We start from the raw sequence: 21,687 nt of genomic DNA on the forward strand, positions 1-21,687 counted from the left end.
CTGTACACACAGGCTATTACTGTACACACAGGCTGCTGCTATACACACAGGCTATTACTGTACACACAGGATGCTGCTATACATACAGGCCATTACTATACACACAGGCTATTACTGTACACACAGGCTGCTGCTATACACACAGGCTATTACTGTACACACAGGCTGCTGCTATACACACAGGCTGCTGCTATACACACAGGCTATTACTGTACACACAGGATGCTGCTATACATACAGGCCATTACTATACACACAGGCTGCTGCTATACACACAGGCTATTACTGTACACACAGGATGCTGCTATACATACAGGCCATTACTATACACACAGGCTATTACTATACACACAGGCTATTACTGTACACACAGGATGCTGCTATACACACAGGCTATTACTGTACACACAGGCTGCTGCTATACACACAGGCTATTACTGTACACACAGGATGCTGCTATACACACAGGCTATTACTATACACACAGGCTATTACTGTATACACAGGCTATTACTATACACACAGGCTATTACTGTACACACAGGATGCTGCTATACACACAGGCTATTACTATACACACAGGCTATTACTGTACACACAGGCTGCTGCTATACACACAGGCTGCTGCTATACACACAGGCTATTACTGTATACACAGGCTGCTGCTATACACGCAGGCTATTACTATACACACAGGCTGCTGCTATACACACAGGCTATTACTGTATACACAGGCTATTACTATACACACAGGCTATTACTGTACACACAGGCTATTACTGTACACACAGGCTGGTGCTATACACACAGGCTATTACTGTACACACAGGCTGCTGCTATACACACAGGCTATTACTATACACACAGGCTATTACTATACACACAGGCTATTACTGTACACACAGGCTGCTGCTATACACACAGACTATTACTGTACACACAGGCTATTACTATACACACAGGCTATTACTGTACACACAGGCTATTACTATACACACAGGCTATTACTGTACACACAGGCTGCTGCTATACACACAGGCCATTACTATACACACAGGCTATTACTATTACTACACACGCATTTTCTTCCTCCTGTCAGCGCTCATTTTGAATACGCATGTTTAAAGCTCCATGTATTGTCCATTTGCAATAAAGTTATTTTAGCAAAAAAAAGTTGAAACTTTCTCGAAACTACGACTCCCAGAAAGCAAAGCAGATAGTTCATTGAATCACAGCATGCGTATTACAGTTTTAGCTCAATCTCCCCACGCATTGAAGGATCAGCCAATGAGCTTTTCAGTTACTGCGCGACGTGGGGACAGCACAGCTCAAGCTTCGCGACATTGAAACTTTTGTGCATGCGCAGTGCGTCGCAGGTGAAAGCAGTATGTTTTTCGCGCAAGCGCAGTCGGTCCCAAGCCGTAAGCAAAAGAGGTGTGCACGCTAAGTGACGTAAGAGCGCTGACCCGGAGGGGGAGCTCCGCGCCTGCGCAATGCAGCATACAGAGAACGAACTGGCTGACGGACGGATGCCGGGAGGGCCGGAGCCGCGGGGCCGCCCGAAGCGGGCAGCAGGGGCCGAGGGGGCGGCCGTGTCAGATGAGATTGTGTCTGGGGGCTCCTCCCGCCGAAGGAAGGCGGAGTGTCCGCGGAGGAGGAGAAGCCGCCGGGAAATGCCTGGGGAGGAGGAGGAGCTAGGTCTGGGGGGCAGGCACAGGTGAATGACGTCACGGCGGGAGGCGCAGGGGGTCTGCTGTGGAATGCACTACAGTGTCGTGGAAGCGGAGGTGTCGACACTTGACTGAAAGCAAGCTAAGAAGTTGTGGGCGTGGCCGGCGTTAATTAACATATTGGGCGGGGCTGCAGTGCTGATTTGCATATGTGAGGTGTTCAGGGTGAGCCCCACATCCCGGTGACTAGTGTTATGCTATGGGGGACAGCACTACCTGGGGGGATGGGACTGTCCGCCTAGTAGCCTGTGTACTAATACCATTGGTTTCCATTTGCAGCTTCCTGGAGGACGACATGCTAGTGAATAAAGGTACGTGGCGCATCTTCCTGATGCTTTGCCCCATGTTAGGATGTGTGGAAGCTGTGCTTTCTGGGTACCCCAGCTGGTATGTGGTGGTCCTTCTTCGCCTACCTGCAGATTGGGATTATGCTGCAACCTTAAAGGGGCTGTCCTCCCAACAGTTTGGTTTTTTTCACTTAAATGCATGTGTTTTTGGCAGTATTGCGATTCATTAAAAGTCTTGCACCATTTTACTTTCACAGGCTCTCTGTCCCCTGCACATTCAACTTTGGTGTGGTCATAAATCAGCAGAGGAGCTGAGAAAAGACTGATTAAAGCGATATCAACTCCCTGTCAGACCTAGGGACAGACTGACGGGTTCTCACGTGACTCATTCCGCAGCCAGCAGTAGACAGTGCAACACTGAGGCTATAGAAGGCAAAACGTGCAACATTTTTAATGAAACTCAAATGTAAAAAATGATTTTTTAGCCCAAAATACATGGTGTAAAGAAAAAAAAATGTCCCTAAAGGTGGAGAAGCCCTTAAAGATTCAGTTTCCTGCTCTCAGGGAAGATCACGTGTAATCATATACTGCAGAAGGATTAAAAGGATCCACTCCGCTGCTTTCCTACTGTATGTCACACAGATTAGCAGCCCTACCCTGTAGCTCTATGTACACTGGACAATTAACACATAAAGGGATCTAAAGATCCTTCCCCTTTAAATCGGATCATGCATCAGATTTTACTCTAAAATTATTAACCCTTGGATGCATCATGACATATAGGTTTGTCATTGCTGATGTTGCATAGTTGTTCTCTGATTGTTGCTAGTAACCATTTAAATGCCACTGTCGACTTCTTACAGCAGTATTTACATGGAACACCCACCTGTGCTTGCGTGCAACGGCTCCATGTGACGCAATAGCAGGGCACTTAAGGGGTTATCATGGCAGCCAAGGATCTGTTGAAAGCACCCATCACTGCCATCTTGGCATGCTTGTAAAGTTCAGCCATAGGCTGATTTTTATATGAGACCGCAATTTTCACTATACACTGCAATACTATGGCATTGCAGTATATAATGTAAGTGCTCAGATGATCTCACGTTCAAATGCCCTAAGGGGACTATAAGATAAAGTAAAAAACTCTCCTCTGTTTCTGACTTTTAACAAATTAAAAATGAAGAAATTTTTTAAATAAAAAAAAATAAGTGTTTGGTATTGCCAGGTCCGTTAAAGTCAGGTCTATGAAAAATATAAAATACAGTAAAAATCGTAAAGAAAAAAAATCAGAACATCAGAATTGGGGTATTTCATAAAAATATGCAAAAAGCCGGCAAAGCGTATGTATCATAAATTGGTATCAATAAAATTTTCAGCTCGTCATGCAAAAAAAAACAAGCCCTCACATAGTCAAATTGTTGGAAAAATAAAAGTGTTGTGTGTCTTGAAAAATGGCAACACAAATCAATATTATTCTTTTTATTTTTATTTTTTTACAAACTTCTGATTTTTTTTTATGGAAACTTAGTATCGCCATAATCGTACTGACTTAGAGAATCAAGTTTCCAGGTTTTCACCATGGAAGGAATACCATTAAAACAATACAAAAAAATAATGGCGCAGTTGCATTTTTTTAGCATTTCATCCCACTAAGAATTTTTCAGTACATTGTGTATTAAAATTGAATTTGTTATTCAAAGCTATGTGTCTTCCCAGCAAAAACAAACCCTCACACCACTATGTGGAGGAAAAGTAAAAAGTTATGGTTCTGGGAAGAAGGGGAGGAAAAAAAGCACATTAATGAAAATTGTTTGCATATTTAAAGGGATCCTGTCACCAGCAAAAACTCTATTAACCTGCAGATATGGGGTTAATCTGCAGTTTAATACCGTTAATAACCTGCCAAACGCTGCGGAGAGAAAATGAATCTTATTCCGCCTGGCAGCATTCTGAGTCAATCATGGGGGTTTGCGGATTCAGTCACCGCACTGTATATAGAGAGCAGCCGCTGTAACGCGCCCCCGGGCCTGACTGACCCTGGCTTTGCATTTGGGTCTGCTGTCAGTCAGGGCCGGGGGCGCAATTACAGCCACCGCTCTGTATACTCGGAACAGTGACTGAAACCGAACTTTGCTGGAGGGAATATAAGTCATTTTCTCCCTACTGCATTTGGCTAAGTGCAGGTTCTGGGCAGGTTAGCAACGCTATTTATCTGCAGATTAAGCCAATATATGCACATTAATAGCATTTTTGAGGGTGACAGCTTCTCTTTAAGGAGTTAAATAGATCTCACATACCTGATGGGGCTGGTATAGTTACTGTAGAAATTATTTTCATAATGGCTGTATATACCTTATTGATGATTTAATGGAAATCTGACAGCACATTTTACATATGGAAGTTTGAAGGGAATCTGTCATTAAGTTCAACGCAGGCCATCAAACCGCATATACGATATTGAGGTTTTTAAACTACAAATCCATAAATATCTTTATATCTTTTATCTGTTGCTGTATTCCCGAGTAATTGACATTTTTATCAATATGCAAATGAGGCATTCAGTGCTCTGGGAGTGACACTGCACTTAAGGAGCCACTGCCTCCTGGGGTTGTTTCCCTGGCCAGCACCAGCCTGGCCTACCTAACTACTCTGTTTTCTTCCTCTCGTCTGCTGCAGCAGTCTCACACTGCTTAATACAAGCTGCAGCTGTCAGGCAAGCTGTATGGGCAGAGATGGAATAGTTTTGGACTTGGGGGCTCTTTAAATGGGTTTTCTGAGCTTATTGTTAGTGGGTGATCTGCTATCAGCCCTTGCTTCCTCGTACTCTGCCATATGAAGACATTATGGTAGGGGTACAATTACTTTTTTTTTTTTTTTTTTTTTTTTTTTTTAAGGAGAGTAAGATATTTACCTTTCAAAGGGTTGTACTAAAAGTACAAGTTATCACCTATCTAAAGTCCAAATAATTGGTGATAACTAGCTAATCACTGGGGATTCCACCATTTTTGAGAATTAGGCTCTTGAGTGTCCTCTTTGCATGGAGAGGCGGTCACACATGCCCACCACCTCTTGATTAATATTCTATGTTACTGCTAGAGATAGCAGAGTGTCTATCACCTATCCCAGCAGTCCAATAGAAAATGAATGGAGGATGGTGGGCATGTGCGACCATCAATCCTTGAAAACAGGGCACTCCAGAAAGCCCATTCTCAAGATCAGTGGTGGTTTCAGCAATGCAAACCCTAGTTACCAGCAGATTATTAACCATCCTGTTTATAGGTGATAATTTGGTACAAATCCCTACCTCATTAGTGATGCTGAGATGAGGGTCATGCTTATTATTATCTCTCTCTTACATGGTCCAGTTTTTGATTATGATGTGGGTTGCATATGACCAGTTTAATTAAAGGTGTGGGACAATCCTCGATAAAGCTTCCCTCATTTATATCATGTCTCTTTAGCACTAGTATGAAATTCTTGAATTTGAATGCATTTTTATGGTTGTTTGCAAGATGGCAAACCTTGGCATGGAATAAAGTACCCAATATGAAATGCAACTTAAAGCGCACCTGTCAGCAGGATTGTGCTCAGTAATCTACACACACTCTCAGGTGGGCGCCTTTACACTGATTAATATGATACCTTGGTTGATGAAATCTGTGCTGTGGTTCTTGTGTAATCTTTACTTTCAGTTTGGAGATGATATGCTCGTGCTCTGGGGGTCCTGTGGAGTGGGCTCTGTCTGGTGCTCTGATTACTTATTCATCTGTACGCTCTTATGACAGCTCACTGTGCCTTCACTGATCAGCCTCCTATTTTACATAATGCATCTAGTAGTGCGGAGCTAGGTAAAATAGGAGGCAGGTCAGTGAAGGCACAGTGAGCTGTCATAAGAGCATACAGATGAATATGTAAGCAGAGCACCAAATAGAGCGACCCCCCACAGGCCGCCCTGGAGCACGAGCATATCATTATCCAAACTGAAAGTAAAGATTACACAAGGACCACAGGACGGATTTCATCAACACAGGTATCATTTTAATCAGTGTAATGTCGCCCACCTGACAGTGTATGTAGTTTACTGAGCACAATCCTGCTGACAGGTGCGCTTTAATCATAGATGGTTACAGAATATTTCATTTTTTAATTTTCTTCACAGTAGAGTCAGATCCAAATGTCCCTTGGTACTTCTATAAAATTAAATTATTTCTGTAAAACGTTGGTAGCAGACCTCAGAAAACCAGACTTTCTTAGTGTCTGCCTATAATGTTTGTTTTCAGTAGTGCCCATGTGTATGGGGGGGTTATTCATGCCCTCTTTGAGATTCTGAATTCCCTGTAACTTTCAGAGCAAAATGATGAAAATGAGTCTGTTCCTGTGTAAGTGCATTACTAGGCTGTAATTTGCAGAAATAAAACCCCTTAAGCCCACCTCTGTGTATAATGTTCAGTTCATCTGTTTCTGGGTAAGCTGGGTGACAATTAATTTGGCTTTTATTATACCCACTTACATGGGTTGTAGTCCAAAGCAAGTGACCTTGGCATTTTCACCACCCAGCTTTATTATAAATATATTTTACCAATAAGTGGCTTGATATTATTTATTTTAAGTGTTTGTCATTTTCTACACTTTACTGGAAAAATTAAATCAGGACTGTATTATAGGCCACAAGGCCTTCCTCTCTTATCTATCTTCTCTGGAAACTTTGAGGCCCAATGTATTTAGTGTGCATTCAGAGGACCTGCGAAAAGTGGCCAGTTTTTGCTCCTATTTTATTTCAGCTGCTTCCCTATGTATTTCTATTTTTATTTCTTTGAAATCCTCCGTACAATTCCAGAGATATAAGCCGTTTTAGTGCTAATCTATTGTTGTACAAGGGGGCGTGGTTCACTGATTCTCTAGGTGCTTGTCTTTAGGCTGCTCTGCATTATTATACTGTGAGCCACACCCCATAGTAAAGACCATAAAAAACACCCAGCACCAACTTAAAAGGCATATCTCTGTAGCCATATGGTGGATTTCAGGGCTGTTGAGTTGGTAAGCCAAACCTCCGACTTCTCAATTTCCCTGACTCCACAGCACTGCGTCACTACTGAGCGTGTACATAAAGTGCAGCACAGATTCATCTCACCTAAAAGCAGAGATCCTTAGATCAGGAACAGAACAGACATCTATAGGACATTTCATAACTTTCCCAAATTCTTATGAAAACATTTACAGCACATCCTGCATTATACTACTGTACCCAATTTATTATATATTTTCAGAGTCGGTCCATTTTATACCGACTCCACCTAAATGAACACAGACTCAGTAAATACACCAGGGCTGTGGAGTCGAAGTACAAAAAATCAGAATACTCAGGGTTGCAGCAGAAATAAAGTAAGAGCAAAAACTGGCCACTATTGACCCTGTGTCAGGTCCTCTAGAAGATCCGGTAGCTTTCTACTCTGCTAATAATTTAGTGTGGTTATTCATCATTACTGTGTGTTTCCTTTCTCATACTTTCCGTATTTTTGCCTCTTAGCGCCAAAGTGTGAGGTGGAGGAAGCAGTCTTACAGAAGGTAGAGCCTCCCATATTAATTCCTGACTCTCACCTGGACGGAGAGGAGACCCGGACGCTTGTGAAGGAAGGTGTCTTGCGCAGCACACACTCAGACTCCCCTACCTTGAAGCTCATCTGTAAGACAGAGCCTGACCAAGGTGATCTAGTCTATGGTAAGAAAATGAAAGCGATAGCATACTTTTGATGACTGTAAAGTAGAATAATCTGAATATATCGCTCCCATTTGGCATGATTTTTCTCTATAAACCACAGAACTTTTTGTAAGAGATGTGGTAACATGGCTTAATTTCTTTGTTCTTAAAATGATGAGTTGGGCATGGGTAATACTGTGGCCATGAATACAATCATAAGGCCGGTATGTGTTCAAAGGAGACAAGCAACATTTATTCTTCATGACTTGCATCTTTCAGAAATCAATGAGGGACCTTCATCGTATACAGCTGGAATCAGGTAATATGTCTGCTATACTTGTGTGTTGGTATTATTTAATGGCACTAACTTTTTTGACTTCTGCTTGTTCTTTGCTTTTTTGTGCTCTTTCTCAGTGATGAGGAAGAAGACGTGTTAATAAGTGAGGAAGAGACTCCATATAAAGATGATCCCACTGATGAAACATACAGACCCCCTCATATAGAAAGGTATTGGACATTACCAACTGCCATGTTCCATATTTTACCATCTGTCTCCAGCTTTTTTCATTTCTGTAATCTTCTTTCTTGCTTCCCCTTGCTGACTTCTGCTTCTCAGTGAAGATGACGATGACGACGATGAGGAAGATGAGGAGTTGATAAGTGAGGAGGAGATTGGTTATAAAGATGATCCCAGGGATAAGAGTTATAGGCCACAACTGAACAGGTACATGGTGCTTCTTTTGTGCCACCATCTGTTTGCTTTAAAAGGGTTGTGCCACTAACAAAGTAGATTTTAATCAATAGATCTTGGAATAACCATAAGATCCATAATTTTATGTGTTTAAAAAAAAAAAAAGTTCCTGTGCATAGATAATCTTATAAATGTGCCCCTGCTGTGTACTGTGAATGCGTGTGAATGCGTCTGACTGTAAAGGAAAGGAGTCTGATAATACCACAGCTCCTGGCAAGGTGAGGAATCAAAAGAGCATTTTTTTTGACATGACAGGTTCCCTTTAAAGAACAGTAAAAAAACAAAAATTATCAATCAGATATTCAAATAATTTTTGCATATTTTTTTAGATACATGGGGCTTCATTGTTCTGTCATTGTCATATATATTTTTTTAATTTATTTTATTTATTTGCTCCTATTGCTGGGAAAATAAGGTGTGTGTGTGTCTATTTCTCAATTTTTTTTATTTTTATGAATACGGGGCGAGAAACAGCAATTTGGATTGATAGTGGTTTATTTATAATTTTTTTTCCTGAAATGTATTTAATTTTATTAATTTATAAGGTGATAAAAGACCTTTTGGGGGGCAAAAAAAATAATACATACATATACATATATTTTTTATGTAATTTTTTTTTTTTTTTAAAGCCTGAATTGTAAAGTGCTGTGCAATATGTGGGCACTATAGAAATGAAATTATTATTAAATGTTATTTTCCCTATAACTGGGGTTGATATATGCTCCCCAGTTGTAGTGCAAATACAGCCTTCTTACTGCATAGCAGAGCTGATTGGTTCTCTTGAACTAGCAGCTCCTACCCTTCTTAAACCTAGCGATCCAGTGACTTCTGCGCTTCAAGGAGGCAGCGCATCCCATTACTGTACTTCCTATTACTGTATACACAGTGCTCGTTCAGCACCGTGTATGCAGTGATCGAGAAAGCAGAAGGTAACAAGTTGTCTAGACCTTCACTATGGAGAGTCCGGCTGTCAGACACCCGGATCACAGCTCCTGCAGTTGTACGATTGTGTGCAGCTGCTGCTATGCAGTGAGGTTTTAGAACATCACTGCAAAGTAGAATAAGGACATGTATGGTCTATGGGCGGTCTGGAAGTAATTAACTATGGTATACAGTTGTGCTCAAAAGTTTACATACCCCATCAGAATTTTTCCTTTCTTGGCCTTGTTTCAGAGAATATTAATGATAACAAAAAAACTTTTTCTCCACTCATAGTTATTGGTTGGGTGAAGCCATTTATTGTCAAACCACTGTGTTTTCTCTTTTTAAATCTTAATGACAACCAAAAACATCCAAATGACCCTGATAAAAAGTTCACATAACCCCAGTTCTTAATATCGTGTATTGCCCCCTCTAGCATAAATGACAGCTTGAAGTCTTTTGAGGTAGTTGTGGATGAGGTTCTTTAACCGCTTCCCGACCGCCCACTGTACATAAACGTCGGCGCTGCCTGGGCTCTGTGCAGCGCCGACGTTTATGAACGGTCGGTGGTCCCGCAGCCCTCAGGACCCCCAGGGTCCTGCAAGTGCTGCGGTTGCGGTTCAGAGTGACAGCTCTGACAGGGGACATCATCGGGACCTGATTGGATCAGGTCCCAATGATGTTAAAACCCTTTGCTATCTTCTATATGCCGCGATCTATAGTGATCGCGGCATATAGAAGATAGTGAGAGGAGAGGGGGTCGTCCACTTACCTCTCCGACGGCCCCCTGATGCCTTCCAGGACCTGCCGTTGTTATGGCAGCTGGAGGTCACATGACCGCCTCCAGATCTGCCATATATAGTGTCCTGCTAGGCTCAGCCTGCAGCTGAGTCCAGCAGGAGACAGACAGTGTGAAACTGTCAGCAAACTTCTCATGCAATGTAATACATGTCTATTGCATTGCATGAGAACAGTGATTAGAAAAATAAAAATGTCCCATACAGGGACTTAGTGAAAATGTAAAGATAAAAGTCTAAAAAATGTTTTCAAACTGTTAAAAAAAAATCACAAAATAAATTTAAATAAATAAATAAAATATTAAACCAATAAATCCGTATATTTATGCAAAAGCAAAAAGAGTACACATATTTGGTATCACCGCGTCTGAAACAACCTGATCTATAAAACTGTAACACTAATTAACTCCTTCTGTGCACACCATAATAAAAATAAATAAAAAACGGAGCAAAAAACTATGCTTTTTCATCATATTGCCAAACAAAAAGTGGAAAAAAATGCGATCAAAAAGCAAAATGGAAATAAAAATGGTACCGCTGAAAACGTCATCTTGTTCCGCAAAAAAAGAGCTGCCATACTGCTCCATCAGCCGAAAAATAAAAAAGTTATAGCTCTCAGAGTAAAGCGATGCAAAAAAAATATTTTTTCTATAAAATTGTTTTATTGTGTAAAAGCGCCAAAACATAAAAAAATATACAGTAAGTGTAGTATCGCTGTAAACGTACTGACCCGAAGAATAATGCTGCCTTATCACTTTTACCACACGCAGAACGGCATAAAAAAAAACTCGACAATTCCTGAATTGTTGGTTTTTGTTAATCTTACCTCCCAAAAAATGGAATAGAAAGTGATCAAAAAATGTCACGTACCCAAAATTGATATCAATAAAAATGTCAACTCGTCCCACAAAAACAAGCCATCACATGACTCTGTCGGCCGAAATATGGAAAAATTATAGCTCTCAAAATATAGATTTTGCAAAAAAAAGCGTCTTAGTGTGTGACAGCTGTCAGTCATAAAAACCCGATATAAATCTGGTATCACTGTAATCGCACCGACCCGAAGAATAAAGTAATCTCATCACTTATACCGCACGAGGAACGGCGTAAAAAATAAATAAAACCAATTCTTCACCTGCTACTGATTTATTATGTCTCCCAAAGATCGTCGTAAGGCTCTGCTCACATTTATCCTGCGCTCTGCGCTGAGCACTTACACCAGAGTTTCCGTGAAAATCTCTGAATACGTGATTCAGATGGAACCCATGACGGAAGATTCCCTGTAATGAGGCAGATATAGGCACGTCTGGCCTGTGATCCCACAGTGTCAGTTTTTTTAGGCGTGCATAAAAGTGCGGTTGGCCACAGTTTTGTGCACTTCTGAAAAAAAGGACACCGCTAAACAGAGGCCAGACGGAGTCCAGAGTAACTCTGCTGCCTCATTACAGTGAATGGATCCCGCAGGGGTTTCATCTGAATTACATCACTTGGAAATTTAGATGGAAACCCCGATGTAAGTGCTCAGCCTAGAGCGCCGGATAAATGTTATGTAAAATGTTCCCAATAAAAGCTTCAACTCAGTCCTCAAAAAAAGCTAGTCCCCACTCAGGTCCGTCATCTGTTAAAAATATAAGGGACTTCCAAGTTACTTGTAGCAGAAAGGCTCTGGAAAAGCGAAATGGCCCTTGCCCCCCAAAAGAAATTCAGAAAATTTTGTGCTCCCAAATCCAAATGCCTAATCTACAATAATACAATAATTTATTCTCCAATTGTCAAATAGCGCTCCGTCCCTCCCAGATCTCGCCGTATGGCTGAGCGGTATGATACAGCCACATATGGGGTATTGCCACTTTTAGAAGAAATTGTGTGACACATTTCGGCACCATTTTTACCCATTGCCCTGTGTGAAAATGTAAAATCTGAGGGTAAAACAATTTTTTGTGGTAAAAATACAATTATGTTTTCTTCACTGCCCAATGGTATAAATTAAAAAAATTAAAAAATACTCACTACTTCCCTAGATGAATTCCTTGAGAGGTGTAGTTTACAAAATGGGGTCACTTGTGGCGGTTTCTGCTGTTTCGGCATGTCAGCGACTCTTCAAATGTGACATGGTGTCTGCCACCTATCCCAGCCAACATAGCGCTCCTTTCTCTTCCGAACCCTGCCGTACACCAAAGCAGTGGGTTTCCCCCACATATGGGATATCGGCGTACTCAGGAGAAATTGCACAACAAATTTCATGGTGCAATTTATCCTGTTACCCTTATGATAATGCAAAATTAGGGATGAAAAACATTTTTTGTGGGAAAAATGTGAAAATTTTATTTTTACAGCTCAATATTATAAACTTCTGTGAAGCACCTGGGTGTGCAAGGTGCTCACCACACATCTAGATAAGTCCCCCAAGGGGTCTAGTTTCCAAAATGGTGTCACATGTGGGGGGTTTCCACTGTTTAGGCACATCAGGAGCTCTCCAAACGCAACATGGCGTCTGCTAATTATTCAAACAAATTTTACATTCAAAAAGTCTAATGGCGCTCCCTCCCTTCCAAGCCCTGCAGTGCGCCCAAGCCAGTGGTTTTCCCTCACATATGGGGTATCAGCGCGCTAATGAGAAATTGCACTCCAAATTGTGTATTCCATTTTTTCCTGTTACCCTTGTGAAAATAAATAAATTGGGTCTAAAGTAACATTTTTGTGAAAAAAAGTTAAATGTTCATTGTTTTCTTCCACATTCCAAAAATTCCAGTGAAGCACTTGAAGGGTTAATAAACTTCTTGAATGTGGTTTTGAGCAGCTTGAGGGGTGCAGTTTTTAGAATGATGTCACTTTTGGGTATTTTCTGTCATAAAGGCCCCTCAAAGTCACTTAAAATGTTTTTGTAAATTTTGTTGGAAAAATGAGAAATCGCTGGTCAATTTTAATCCTTATAGCTTCCTAACAAAAAAAAAATTTGGGTTCCAAAATTGTGCTGATGTAAAGTAGACATGTGGGAAATGTTATTTATTAACTATTTTGTGTGACATATCTCTCTGATTTAAGGGCATGAAAATTCAAAGTTTGAAAATTGCAAAATTTTCTAAATTTTCGCCAAATTTCCAATTTTTTTCACAAATAAACGCAAGTGATATCGAAGAAATTTTACCACTTTCATGAAGTACAATATGTCAAGAAAAAAACAGTCTCAGAATCAGGGGGATCCGTTGAAGCGTTCCAGAGTAATTACTTCATAAAGTGACAGTGGTCAGAATTGAAAAAATTGGCCTGGTCACGAAGGCAAAAACAGGCTCTGGCGCGAAGTGGTTAACTTCTCAGATAGTAAATCTGCCCATTCTTCTTGGCAAAAAGCCTCCAGTTCCTGTAAATTCCTGGGCTGTCTAGCGTGAACTGCGCTCTTGAGAACTCCCCAGAGTGGCTCAATGATATTGAGGTCAGGAGACTGAGATAGCCACTCCAGAACCTTCACTTTGTTCTGCTGTAGCCAATGACAGGTCGACTTGGCCTTGTGTTTTGGATCGTTGTCATGTTGGAAAGTCCAAGTACTTCCCATGTGCAGTTTCTGGGTTGATGAGTGCAAATTTTCCTCCAGTATTTGCTGATAATGTGCTGCATTCATCTTTCTTTCAACGTTTACCACTTTTCCTGTGCCTTTGTAGCTCACACATCCTCAAAACATCAGTGATCCACCTCCATGCTTTACTGTTGGAATGGTGTTTCTTTCATTGTAGGCCTTGTTGACCTCTCTCCAAATGTAACATGGCCAAAAAGTTAAATTTTGGTCTCATCACTCCAAATTACTTTCTTCCAGAAGTTTTGAGACTTGTCTCTGTGCTGTTTGGCATATTGTAGTCTAAATGCTTTGTGGCATTTCCGCAGTAATGGCTTTCTTCTAGCGACTCGACCATGCAGCACATTTTTCTTCAAGTGCCTCTTTATTGTGCATCTTGAAACAGCCACACCGCTTGTTTTCAGAGAGTCCTGAATTTCAGCTGATGTTAATTGTGGGTTTTTCTTTGCATCCAGAACAATTTTCCTGGCCGTTGTGGCCAAAATTTTTGTTGGTGTACCTGACCGTGGTTTGCTTTTTACAGAGCCCCTGATTTTCCATTTGTTAATCACAGTTTGAACGCTGCTGACTGGCATTATCAATTCCTTGGATATCTTTTTGTATCCCTTTCCTGTGTTATACAGTTCAACTACCTTTTCCCGTTGATCCGTTGACAGTTCTTTTGCTTTCCCCATGACTTGCAATCCAGAAACGTCAGAAGCTGGATGAAAGATGCATGACTCTGTCTGGATCCCAGAAACTCACTCAGCTTTTATGCACACACACTGATTACAAACAAACAGGTCACAGGTGAGGATGTTACCTTTAGTAGCCATTCAAACTCATTTGTGTCAAATTCTGTGCATGTTATCAGGCCAAAATCACCAGGGTACTTGAACTTTTGATCAGGGTCATTTGGATGTTTGTGGTTGTCATTAAGATTTAAAAAGAGAAAACTCAGTAGTTTGAAAATAAATGGCTTCACCCAACCAATAACCTTGAGTAGATAATAAGTTTTTTTGTTATCATTCTTATTCTCAGAAACAAGGCCAAGAAAGGAAAAATTCTGCCGGGGTATGTAAACTTTTTTGAGCACAACTGTATCTGTATTAATGTGATGTGAAGGACAAAAAAACAGTATCCATAAATTGTCAGCTAGCATTTTTTTTTAGTGAATGCTGAATCTAAAAGTCCATTTTCACTGCAAGATTATCATGAACAAGCGTTCCTATGAAAACTCATTTCACAATAATCTTTCACTGTAAATAGACTGCAAATCACCAGATGGACGAACAATCGCTTGTTCGTCTGGTGGATGATTTTGGAATCAAAATTTTTTTTTTCTTAGGAAGTTATAAGGGTTAAAAGTTGACCAACGATTTCTCATTTTTCCAACAAAATTTGCAAAACCATTTTTTTTAGAGATCACATCACATTTGAAGTGATGTTGAGGTGTCTATATGACAGAAAATACCCAAAAGTTACATCATTCTAAAAACTGCACCCTTCATGGTGCTCAAAACCACATTCAAGAAGTTTATTAACCCTTCAGGTTCTTCACAAGAATTTTGGGAATGTGGAAGAAAACAGTGAACATTTTAACTTTTTTTTACAAATATGTTACTTTGGATCCAAATGTTTTTATTTTCGCAAGGGTAACCGGAAAAAATGAATGCCAAAATTTGTTGTGCAATTTCTCCTGAGCACATGGATACCTCATATGTAAGAGGAAACCACTGTTTGGCGCACGGCAGGGCTCGGTAAGGAAGGCGCACCATTTGACTTTTTGAATGTAAAATTTGCTTGAATAATTACCGGATGCCATGTCACATTTGGGGAGCCCCTGATGTGCCTAAACAGTGGAAACCCACCACCCCCACAAGTGACCTCATTTTGGAAACCAGTTCCTTAAGGGGTCTAATCTAGATGTGTGGTGAGCACTTTGAACTCCCAAGTGTTTCAGAAACATTTATAACGTAGAGCCATGAAAATAAAAAAAATCACTTTTTTTCCACAAAAATAATCTTTTAGCCCCAATTTTTTTATTTTCACAAGGGTAACAGGAAAAATTGGACCCCAAAAGTTGTTGTGCAATTTCTCCTGAGTATGCCCGCAGAGGAGCCGGGGAGAATGACTTGCTCCAGCGAGCAAGCCCCGGAGCTGCGCTGAGCTCAGTGAGTGATAGAACACTGCTCGCTGAGCGCAGCTCTGGGGCCCGCTCGCTGGAGCAAGTCATTCTCCCTAGCTCTTCGGCGTGAGCGGTCAGATGGTTTACAGCAGGGGACATATTCGGACAGTTGAGTATAAGGATTTTTCTATTTCTTCTTATTTTTACACCAGAACACAGCTGGAGCAGAATACTCCTCTCAACATTGTCCCTTGCTCGTGCTGATCGCAGCGCTGGCAGGGGACAATGATGAGGACAGCGTTCAGCACCCAGCGCTTGGGAACAACGCTAACTGTACTGCTGATTCCCAGGCGCCGGTACATGTGCTCCTTATGTGACACACAGTTGCTGCACAGGGACACACATCTCCGGTACTGTTTTTTCCGGTACTGGAAATATCAGGACGTGTGAATCCGGCCTTACTCTGGACTCAATCTGGCCTCTGTTTAGCGATGTCTTTTTTTTCCAGAGGTTCTAAACTGTGGCCAACGGTACTTTTATGCATGCCTAATAAAAAGACAGACACTGTGGGATCACAGACCAGATGTCGTCCATGGTGCCTCCATCTGCCTCATTACAGGGAATTTTCTGCCGGGGATTCTATCTGAATTACTTATTTCAGAGATTTACACGGAAACCCCGGTGTAAGTGCTCAATGCAGAGCGCAGGATAAATGTGAGCCGAGCCTTACTGTGATCTTTGGGAGGCAGAATGAACAAATCAGCAGCAGGTGAAGAATTGGTTTTATTTATTTTTTACGCTGTTCCTCATGTGGTATATCAACAATACCAGATTTATATCGGGTTTTTATGATTGACAGCTGTCACACACTAAAAACCGCTTTTGTTTTTGCGTCGCTATATAGCTAGAGCTATATTTTTTCCATATTTCGGCCGACAGAGTCATGTAACAGCTTGTTTTTTGCGGGACAAGTTGACGTTTTTATTGGTACCATTTTTGGGTACGTGACATTTTTTGATTGCTTTCTATTTTGATTTTTGGGAGGCAGAGTAAACAAAAACCAACAATTCAGGAATTGTTTTTTTTTTGTTTGTTTTTTGCCGTTCCTCGTGTGGTAAAATTGATAAGGAAGCAGTATGTTTACAGCTGTACCACATTTGTATTGTTTTTTTATGTTTTGACGCTTTTACACAATAAAAACTATTTTATATAAAAAATAATTTTTTTGCATCGCTTTATTCTGAGAGCTATAACTTTTATTTTTCAGCTGATGGAGCTGGATGGCGGCTTGTTTTTTGTGGGACAAGATGCTGTTTTCAGCGGTACCATTTTTATTTACATTCTTTTTTATCGCGTTTTATTCCATTTTTGTTCGGCGGTATGATGATAAAGCACCATTTATCGCTTCATTTTTATTTTTTACCGTGTTCACTAAAGGGGTTAACTAGTGGGATTGTTTTATATGTCAGGATGTTCCGGAGGTGGCGATACATCTTTTTTTTTTAATATTCCTACAACTTTTTTTTTCACTTTTTTTTTTACTTCGTACCACTGTGTGACTTTCACTTTCTGCAGGCTGATTGCAGTTATAAGGTATAGCAGTGCAGGATCACTGCTATACCTCATAACTGTCAATGCTGCAGACACAAGTTAGTTTGACCATGCACTTCTCATGATCAAACTAACTTGCTGGTGATCCGGATGTCATGACCGGGACCTCGTGTTGACAGCGCGGGGTCTCCGATCCTAGAGCAGAGGGGCTTTTGTACCTCTGCTCACTCGCTAAATACTGTGATCGCAGCATTTAGGGGGATAAAGTGACGCGAGAGGTGCAGGCACTGAGTCAGCTGTCAGAATCAGTTGACATCCTGCGGCAATCGCGCCTGCTCAGCCTGTGTGCGGGTGTGCTCGCCTGTTCTTAATAATACGTACCTGATCCATAAGGCCCAGGGCACAGGGATGTATTATTACACACAATGTCAGAAAGGGGTTAACATATGTCTAGTAGCTATTTATAGGGCTAATTAATAGGTTACCACTAAGCTGGCTAGATAGTTGTCCTTATATGTCCCTTTATATTTGTTCTTTTACCTATAGTTATACTGAATAATAAGTAACTTACAGGGAGAAAGTTGCATATTTGTATCATATTTTTCTATTAGTGAGGATTTAGGATATAAAAAAATATTTTAATAATGTTATAATTAGCTGTGTATCCACCTGACTTCTGCACAACACAACTGATGGTCCCAACCCCATTTATAAGGCAAGAAATCCCACTTATTAAACCTGACAGGGCACACCTGTGAAGTGAAAACCATTTCCGGTGACTACCTCTTGAAGCTCATCAAGAGAATGTCAAGAGTGTGCAAAGCAGTCATCAAAGCAAAAGGCGGCTACTTTGAAGAACCTAGAATATAAGACATATTTTCAGTTGTTTCACACTTTTTTGTTAAGTATATAATTCCACATGTGTTAATTCATAGTTTTGATGCCTTCAGTGTGAATGTACAATTTTCAGTCATGAAAACACAGAAAAATGTTTAAATGAGAAGGTGTGTCCAAACTTTTAGTCTGTACTATATGTGTTATACATACTCCCGGCCTGTGGGCGCTGCCTCGCTCAATACACTTGTATGGAGCGAGGCCGCGTCACTAGATAGGGCACGGCCACACTAAACACAAGTGTATGGAGCGAGGCTGTGCCCGCTAGTTGGGCCCTGGCTGAGAGTATGTATAACTCAATACATACCCTCCGATCAGAAACTGGCGAATCCCCACAGCACACAGTATGTGCGCTGGGGGCGATTCATAAGTATGCAGTCCCACAGAGTGACTGCAGACTTATCGATTTGGACCAGACAACCTCTTTAAAGAGAGTACAGTCAGAATGGGGGTGCCATGGTGCCATTTTTGACAAATGTGTCTGTAGAGGGAACATACTAGCTGATAAAGTCCTATGATATGTGACCCCAGAAGTGCACAAACAAGGAGAAGTGTAGCCTGCAATGTGTAGAAAAAGTGGCCCAGCTACAGCTTTCCACCACAGCTGTATTTTCACACAAATTGATGCGTTATTGTTAGTGAAATAAGGAAGGAGAGTTCTGCAGCACGACTAAACCTTTATGGGAAGGGCTTCACAAAAGGCACTGTGTATGAAGATCTAAGAGCACTGCAAAGTCTGAAGTTGGTTCTACACCATAGGTAGCTGTCCCATTCAACCCTTCCCACACACATGCATGCTCAATTCAATAGATAAAAGGGAATATTCTTGCTGCCAGACTCATCTCGAGGTAGTTTGTCTTCTGTGAAAACAAATAATCGGGCATGTTGACAGGCAACTTTCCTGATCGTTCTTTTCCCCATCATCTCCCGTGAGTCCTGACATCCCCATACACATTAGATGATTTGACCATCCACAATAGGTAACTATCTGCTACACAATGCTCCTTTGGCCCTCTACATATACCTGCACACTCAGTTTACGGGAGAGACTCATCTGGAAGCAGCTTGTCTTCTGTAAGGATGAAGTATTGGGCATGTCGACAGCAAGCAAACCCAACACTTTACACTGACATCTGCCATCTGGGGAAAATTGAGTTTTCACCATATACATTAATGATCACTTAGTTCAGCTGATATTGAGGTAGTTTAGCTGACGTTATCTGTTTCACGTGATATTCATCCTGTGTATGAGTACTTTAGAAATTTTTGGCAGACTGGTCCGTGTACCCTTCAGGACATTAATTATACGCAGTGAAAATATAGGAGAGGTAGGCAGTTGGACCTATATGCCATCCAAGGGGGCAGGAATGGAGGTAGGTAACCCATGTAAATGACAGATTGTATGTCGCAGGACGTGCCATATTGTTCCTAGGAAATGAGCAGACCTTGTAGCCAAAGTGCGATTCCTAAAGGTGACTTACTATAATCAAGGCTGTACGTTAACACTTTATTTTTGATGAGCAAATAACCCCTTTAAGAAGCTGTCTTGCCAAAACATCGCTGTTTTATGCTTCTATTTTCTGAAGAAAAAAAAAACCTTTGGACACTTCACTTTTGACAGTGCCTTGGACTTTAGGGCTCAACCCCAAGAAAGCATGCCATTTCTTGCTCTGGTGCCTTGCTACTTTTGCTCATTTCAGAACAGTTTCAGAACAGTTTAGAAAGGTATCACTGATAAGTTCTCTTTTTCTCTGCCATTTATGTAGTGCTACTGCAATTGTTAAACTGCATTGCCTAAAATGCTTTCTTAGGTCATCTACTGGCTCCAGACGTCGAGGTCCTCGTTCCAGAGAAGAGACAGCCCCTGTAGAAGTAAAGATGGAAGTGAAGGAAGAGAACCCTGTTCCTGAGCCAGAAGCCCCTAGAAAGTAAGTGACAATATAAATGGTAGTGCCTAATTATAAAATTCCTTGTTCTATATATCCGTGCTTGTCTCAGCGGACTCACCCTCTCCAATCACACACACGCACATTGAAGTATGCACCACAACAGCAATATAAATGTTAGGCACGGTTGAGTACCGCTTTTTGTTTCCTGACTGATCCCCTTTAATTTTACATATTATATTCTTTCATAAATTCAGAAGAAATGATTACTTCATTATCCTTTAGAGCACACAGCCTCAATAAATGCTCCACTACTCCATAAGAAATCGTGTTTCCATGGAAAATTGTTCACACCGTTAATGTCAATATGTCTGCTTATATGGTTAAAATATAAAGGAATATTGGTCATAGGAAGAGATCTACTAACTCCTTGGAGTTAATTCCCCGCCAACAAAGACAGTGCACTCCTGGGTTCCTATGGCTGATATTCCTCTATGTCTCCTACATGGTTAGCCAGCTAGCCAGGAAGGAAGCATTGTATCAGTCTCACCAAAGGTGAGTGTATATGAATATCATATTTTTTGGACTATAAGATGCATTTTTTAACAAGAATAACTCGTTTAAAAGTGTGTGCGTGATGTATAGTGTGTGTGTGTGTGTGTGTGTGTGTGTGTGTGTGTGTGTGTGTGTGTGTGTGTGTGTGTGTGTGTGTGTGTGTGTGTGTGTGTGTGTGTGTGTGTCTGGGAAACGTGGAAGATGTGGTAATGTATAGTGGGTGACTGAAGATGCGGTAATGTATAGTGGGTGACTGAAGATGCGGTAATGTATAGTGGGTGACTGAAGATGCGGTAATGTATAGTGGGTGACTGAAGATGCGGTAATGTATAGTGGGTGACTGAAGATGCGGTAATGTATAGTGGGTGACTGAAGATGCGGTAATGTATAGTGGGTGACTGAAGATGCGGTAATGTATACTGTGTGACTGAAGATGCGGTAATGTATAGTGGGTGACTGAAGATGCGGTAATGTATAGTGGGTGACTGAAGATGCGGTAATGTATAGTGGGTGACTGAAGATGCGGTAATGTATAGTGGGTGACTGAAGATGCGGTAATGTATAGTGGGTGACTGAAGATGCGGTAATGTATAGTGGGTGACTGAAGATGCGGTAATGTATAGTGGGTGACTGAAGATGCGGTAATGTATAGTGGGTGACTGAAGATGCGGTAATGTATAGTGGGTGACTGAAGATGCGGTAATGTATAGTGGGTGACTGAAGATGCGGTAATGTATAGTGGGTGACCGCAAGATGCGGTAATGTATAGTGGGTGACTGAAGATGCGGTAATGTATAGTGTGTGTGTGTATATGTAAATGGTAAATGTGCATGTAGCAGAGCTATGTGTGTTTGTGTATAATGTAGAGAAAGGAAAGGGGGAATAGGTATGCAATTAAAATATAGCTTTTATTATATATAAAATGAATTTTTTTTTTTT

At 41.1% G+C, this 21,687-nt stretch overlaps 1 protein-coding gene across 3 annotated transcripts in view; it reads left to right on the forward strand.

Moving 5' to 3' along the window:
- The first annotated feature begins 1,453 nt into the window (after positions 1-1,453).
- LOC141273799 (E3 ubiquitin-protein ligase ZFP91-like) overlaps positions 1,454-21,687 on the forward strand; it is a 66,999-nt gene continuing 46,765 nt past the window's right edge. Inside the window, exons 1-8 of one of the 3 annotated variants that reach the window (XM_073686161.1) lie at positions 1,454-1,717; positions 2,010-2,041; positions 7,545-7,736; positions 7,995-8,034; positions 8,130-8,222; positions 8,332-8,439; positions 14,776-14,808; positions 20,119-20,235. In XM_073686161.1, coding sequence (XP_073542262.1) covers positions 1,494-1,717; positions 2,010-2,041; positions 7,545-7,736; positions 7,995-8,034; positions 8,130-8,222; positions 8,332-8,439; positions 14,776-14,808; positions 20,119-20,235 — 839 coding nt within the window. In that variant the 5' untranslated portion in view covers positions 1,454-1,493. Of the gene's footprint in view, positions 1,718-1,738; positions 1,896-2,009; positions 2,042-7,544; positions 7,737-7,994; positions 8,035-8,129; positions 8,223-8,331; positions 8,440-14,775; positions 14,809-20,118; positions 20,236-21,687 lie in introns of those variants that run through there. The other 2 variants (XM_073686163.1, XM_073686162.1) reach the window with 2 other exon arrangements.

This window comes from Phyllobates terribilis, unplaced genomic scaffold (genome assembly GCF_046119375.1).
Source record: "Phyllobates terribilis strain yellow unplaced genomic scaffold, ASM4611937v1 Scaffold_5__5_contigs__length_657084704, whole genome shotgun sequence".
Lineage (NCBI taxonomy): Eukaryota > Metazoa > Chordata > Amphibia > Anura > Dendrobatidae > Phyllobates > Phyllobates terribilis.